The sequence below is a fragment of the Octopus bimaculoides genome, chromosome 8 (genome assembly GCF_046866305.1).
Source record: "Octopus bimaculoides isolate indiv1 chromosome 8, ASM4686630v1, whole genome shotgun sequence".
Taxonomy (NCBI): domain Eukaryota; kingdom Metazoa; phylum Mollusca; class Cephalopoda; order Octopoda; family Octopodidae; genus Octopus; species Octopus bimaculoides.
Genome location: NC_142935.1, coordinates 31,736,595 through 31,742,594, shown reverse-complemented (window position 1 = coordinate 31,742,594; position 6,000 = coordinate 31,736,595). Strand labels below are relative to the sequence as shown.

At 37.6% G+C, this 6,000-nt stretch overlaps 1 protein-coding gene across 12 annotated transcripts in view; it reads right to left on the bottom strand.

Annotated features, from left to right (window-relative positions):
• Positions 1 to 428: 428 nt before the first annotated feature.
• The window catches only part of LOC106883641 (DNA topoisomerase 2-alpha), a 77,823-nt gene continuing 72,251 nt past the window's right edge, over positions 429 to 6,000 (bottom strand). For 7 of the 12 annotated variants that reach the window (XM_089356309.1, XM_089356313.1, XM_089356312.1 and 4 more), the window contains 3 exons: positions 4,311 to 4,409; positions 2,451 to 2,548; positions 429 to 1,882 (listed from right to left, as the gene is read on the bottom strand). In XM_089356309.1, the coding sequence (XP_089212435.1) occupies positions 1,742 to 1,882; positions 2,451 to 2,548; positions 4,311 to 4,409 (338 nt within the window). In that variant the 3' untranslated portion in view covers positions 429 to 1,741. The remainder of the gene's footprint in view (positions 1,883 to 2,450; positions 2,549 to 4,310; positions 4,410 to 6,000) is intronic. The other 5 variants (XM_089356314.1, XM_089356317.1, XM_089356320.1 and 2 more) reach the window with 1 other exon arrangement.

Genomic DNA, 6,000 nt, shown 5'->3' with positions numbered 1-6,000 from the left:
AGCGTAACCATTACCAGCGTTGCCTTCTAGCACTTGTGCTGGTGGCACGTTAGAAAATCATTCAAGTGAGGTCGTTGCCAGTGCCACTGGACTGGCTCCCGTGCAGGTGGCACATAAAAAACACCACTTTGAGCATGGCCATTGCCAGTACCGTGTGACTGGCCCTTGTGCCGGTGGCAAGTAAAAGCACCCACTACACTCTCAGAGTGGTTGGCATTAGGAAGGACATCCAGCTGTAGAAACTGTGCCAGATCAGATTGGAGCCTGGTGCAGCCTTCTGGCTTGCAGTCAAATCGTCCAACCCATGCTAACATGGAAAGCAGACGTTAAACGATGATGATGATGAATACCAAAAGCACTTCGTCGACAAACATCTGTATGTGTTGAGGGAAAAAAAAAAAAATAAATAAAGAAGAACAACAACAACATGTGTGTAAATATGTGGAGATTTATTTAAAACACTGAGGTTCGTTGGCCAAATCCCTTAGACTCAGGGTGATTTGGTGACTGATATATAGAAGTCCTGCTGAAAATTGTAACAGTAACCCACATGATCCAACCACGGAAATTGTGGTGGTGTGCCAACAGACATTCACTCCTTCAGACATGGCACATCATTTACAATCACATTTATGCACTGCTGCACACTCCACTTGATTGCTGTCACAGCAACACCTTCAGTCCAACTCTGTTTGTATGCAATGTGGATGGTAGTAAGAACCATCGATGCTTTTTTTTCATTAATCTGAGAACCAAGAGAAGAGAAGGGAGAGAGGGAGAGAGATAGAGAGAAAGAAAAGAAAAGAAAGTAGTGTTCTCCTTCCTCCCTTAATACTGCAGGCATTTAAACAAACAACAGACAAGGACAGAAACTCACAATCCAATCTCTGCATCACATACACCATTCACTTTACACACGCAGTCCATTGTCAAAGGGAAAACATGTTGAGATTGCCAAATGACCCCTTCTTTTTTTTTTCTTTCCATTTTTTGTTTGAGTCTTCAATGCCAACATTAGACCATTTCTTGCGAATGAGATAAGAAATATGACAGCATTGAGTGAAAGGAATAAGTTATGGAAATTGGTAAGTACAAGAATTTAACAGCTTTCCATGCAAAGAAACAGACAGACAGACAGACAGCCACGCCAGAATAGAGCAATATCACCTGACAAGGATGGTTGTTTTGTGTGTGGTTGGGTCAGTGGTTCACAATCGCTGCAGTAAAATTAATGAAGATGAGACAGAAATGGAATGAATATCTGGATGTTTTATACCTCCGACCACCTCAGTTCAAAAGCCTGACTTGAACTGAACAAACACGGCTTTTGTGAGAAAGGTAAGTGGAAGAAGACTGGTGGAAAGTTGTTATAAAGATAAAAAGAAGATGAAGTCATGGAGAGAATTAACAAGATGAATGAAACCTAACAAGGGATGGAGTTGTTATGGGATGGGAGAAGTTCCTAAAATCTTTTATTATGAAATCTGAAGGAAATATTTAAAAAAAAAAAAAAGGCTTTGTTTTGTTTCTTTTTTTTAAAAAATAAAATAAAATTCACGAAATAAGTTAAAAAAAAAACTCAACTAATAAAATAATACAATATATATATATGATAAAAATGAAAAATAAACATTTGAAAATAAGTGAACACGAATTTGAAATGTTTAAAATAAAGTGATGCCAGTTCGTTAATGGAAAGGTATCTGAGCAATGTCTAAATTAATGGAACCAGAAAATAGAACTAGTAAAACTCTTCTTCAGATTCATCCTCCTCAAAATATTTGACAGGCGCTCGGGAACGACCAGTTGTGGTACGAGCCTGTATGTCATTGAGTTTGTGCACTTCTTCCTCAAATTCTTCTTCATCGGGCTTTGGCGCAACCTGAAAACAAAAAAAAAAAAAAAAACAAACGTGTTAGTCAACAACATATATATAGATAGATAGATAGATAGATATCATCATTATCGTTAAGGCCCACTTTATTCTCTCTCCAATTTTAACCCTTTCGTTACTGTATTTATTCTGAGATGCTCTGTGTTTCTTTCAATTACTTTAAATATAACAAAGAATTTAGTAAACTAACTTAGTTATCATTATTAAGTTAGTGTTAGGAACATAAATTGTGACTAAGGTTTGGTGGAAGATTTTAATTCAGAACTGATGAAAACAAGACAATTGTACTACAGAGCCAGAGCTGGTTTCAGGTGGGTTGGTATGGAAAGGGTTAAATACTAAAGGGTTAAGCAAGTACTTCAATGATACAGTATCAGAACTTCACAGACAATCCTATCATCGTACAGAAATGGCAATAAAAACAATTCAAATTAGAATGAAATTATGAGAATAATCAATGTTCGTTAAGAAATAATGATCTCCTGTAGTAGCTGTTATGGAAATTATGGCAATATGAGGAAGATACAAATGGAGAGAGAAATGACAAAATACTTACTTTCTTGACTTTAGTTACTTTGGGTTTCTTAGGGACAAAACCACTGTCGGAATCACTGTCTTCCTTCTTTTTGGTTTTTCTCTTTTTAACAGGTTTTTCTAGAAAATGGACAATAACAATAAAGAAATCAATAAAATCTCTTTAACTTCATCAATGAAATTCCTGAAAACATTTAAAATTCAAAGACAAAGACACATTTATTCCAACAGGACAGAGATATTCACATTTACTATATTTGCTGGTGGCACGTAAAAAGCACCATCTGAACGTGGCCAATGCCAGTACCCACCTGAATACCCACCATGCCGGTGGCATTTAAAAAGCACTATCCGAACATGATCGATGCCAGGTCCGCCTGACTGTCCCCTGTGCCTGCGGCATGTAAAAAGCACCATCTTATTGTGACTGATGCCAGTACCCCACAGACTGGCCTCCATGCTGGTGGCACATAAAAAGCATCATCCAAATGTGGCCGATGCCAGTGCCACTTGACTGAGCCCCATGCTAGTGGCACATAAAAAACACTATCCGAATGTGATCAATGCCAGGTCCAACTGACTGACTCCTGTGCCAGTGGCATGTAAAAACAGCACCCACTACACTCTCAGAGTGGTTGGCATTAGGAAGGGCATCCAGCTGTAGAAACATTGCCGGATCAGATTGGAGCCTGGTGCAGCCGCTGGATCTCTAAACCTGTCAAACTGTCCAACCCATGCCAGGATGAAAAACAGATGTTAAACGATGATGATGATGACTTCTGTATAAGTTGCACCTCTGACTCCCTTTTAAATTTTAGTACAAAATTTTCATCCTTCACTAAAAAGGACCAACAAAACACTGCAATAAGAACGATAACAGCTGGAAAAATGAAAAACACTCGTTCTGGAATAAAACATTATTATGATGACGCATGACATTTGTGTCATAACTGACGAAACACCAGACAAATGCTGTATTTTTCTAACCACCACCCAGGGTACATTGAGTCTCTAATTACATTCTAAGAAGAATGGAGAGACCATGCTGCAATGAACCTGGTGTATGGATAGCAAAAGACAAAGCTGGAATCTGATAAACGATTTAACCATAAAAGGAAAAGATGACTTAAGTGTAGATACCATTGAACTGGTAATTAGTATGCCCAGAAAAAGAAGTAATTGCTTATTATGAAATAATGATTAGGTTAATTAACAAAGAGTTTAATACAACTAAATCCAAATAATTGTTAGTAGTGTTAGCTAGATGTTTGAGTGCTATTGAATGTAATGAGTTGTCTGTGAGGTTATGCTGATTGCTCCAGCTGGTCGCATAAAAGTTTCAATCTTATGACAGCCATTGTGCATTGCTCCAGCAAGGGCTGTAACTCTCTGTTCACTCCAATGAGCCACCGAAAGATTAGCTGTAAGTAGGACAGCCAGTAGTTATAGGAAAACGGCTAAGAAAATAGTTTTTAAACTATTTATTATGTATTTTTATTTGCCAAAATGACAACATGGCTGTAGTACTTTGCCTAGATGACATACGATTTTCACTACATGGTCTTAACTAGTAAATGTTCTGGGCTAAAGTATACCAGGCTTATAACTCTATTACAATGTTTCAGGCAGGATACATTGCTGTAACTTTCAAACCGTTTTCTCTGGCTAAGCATGCAAACTTACATTCCTAGTCAAGAACAAACTGAAATGGTAATACGCTTGTTTCCAAATGCATTAGTAAACGAAAACGAATTGAAAATCCAATCGGAAATTAAAATTCAGCTCTGGGATTAGTTATCAGGAATTTAGTCAGTAATTAAACAAGCTAACTAAGAAAAAGTTTTAGTGAACGTTAACCAACAGTAACAAAAATAAGAAGTACCATAAGTTGTTTTTGAAGGCTTGGATTTGCTGGTTTGATTTGGTTCATCTTCTGAAACTGTTCTTTTGAAAGCACTAAGGATTGTAGGTTGGTTTCGGCCTAAATTAAGTCAACATAGTTTTTGCAGACAATCAAACAAGGAATAAGCATTGTTAAGGTGAAGTTAATTCACAAGCAGATAGGAAAACTTAAACAGAAAAAGCACATATATGCATACACACCATCAGAATAGAAAACAAGGAGTCAGTGATTGGTACAGAAAACAAGTAAGGAAAACATGACTTACATGTATTGAAGTGGTAATTAGTATACCCAGAAAAGAAGTAACTGCTTATTATGAAATAATGATTAGGTTAATTAACAAAGAGTTTAATTCAACTAAATCCAAATAGTTGTTAGTAATGTTAGCCAAGAAATATACAGTTGTTATACAGGTCCCAGTGACCTTGTTCTAGAGGTCGTACATGGGCCCTTCTTATATACATCCTAGCTACCCATGTCCTACTGAGTGCACTTGACGGATGAAAGCTAGAAGCACAATGTGTGTGTGTGTGTGTGTGTGTGTGTGTGTGTGTGTGTGTGTAAATAGATCACTATGGATAATTGTGTGTCTGTGTGTACCCTTGCCTGGACATCATGTTATGGTCGTAAATGAGCATTGTCATCATCAACATCGTTTAACATCTGCCTTTCCATGCTGGCATGGGTTGGACGGTTTGACAGGATCTGACCAGGCAGAAGACTGCACCAGACTTCAGTCTCTGTTTTGGCAGTTTTTACAGCTGGATGGAACGAATAGGTTTCAGACAGCAGTACAATGAAGGGGAGATTGTTTCAGTGGAGAAACTAAAAGTGCGAGTGCTATTGAATGTAATGAGTTGTCTGTGAGGTTATGCTGATTGCTCCAGCTGGTTGCATAAAAGTTTCAATCTTATGACAGCCATTGTGCATTGCTCCAGCAAGGACTGTAACTCTCTGTTCACTCCAAAGAGCCACCGAAAGATTAGCTGTAAGTAGGACAACCAGCTTTAACAATCATTGCTTCAACAAAAAGTATCCAGTAGTTACAGGAAAACGGCTAAGAAAACAGTTTTCAAACTATTTATTATGTATTTTTATTTGCCAAAATGACAACATGGCTGTAGTACTTTGCTTAGATGACATACGATTTTCACTACATGGTCTTAACTAGTAAATGTTCTGGGCTAAAGTATACCAGGCTTATAACTCTATTACAATGTTTCAGGCAGGATACATTGCTGTAACTTTCAAACCGTTTTCTCTGGCTAAGCATGCAAACTTACATTCCTAGTCAAGAACAAACTGAAATGGTAATACGCTTGTTTCCAAATGCATTAGTAAACGAAAACGAATTGAAAATCCAATCGGAAATTAAAATTCAGCTCTGAAATTAGTTATCAGGAATTTAGTCAGTAATTAAACAAGCTAACTTTGAAAAAGTTTTAGTAAGCATTATTTACATTATTTACATTTGATGATATTTGTCCTCATCTTGTTTGTTGTTAACACAACGTCTCGGCTGATATACCTTCCAGCCTTCATCAGGTGTCTTGGGGAAATTTCGATCCTGGGTTCTCATTCCTAAGGTATTTTTCAATAACGTCCACTTTCCATGCTGGTATGGGTTGGACGATTTGACTGAGGACTGGCGAACAGATTGGCTGCACCA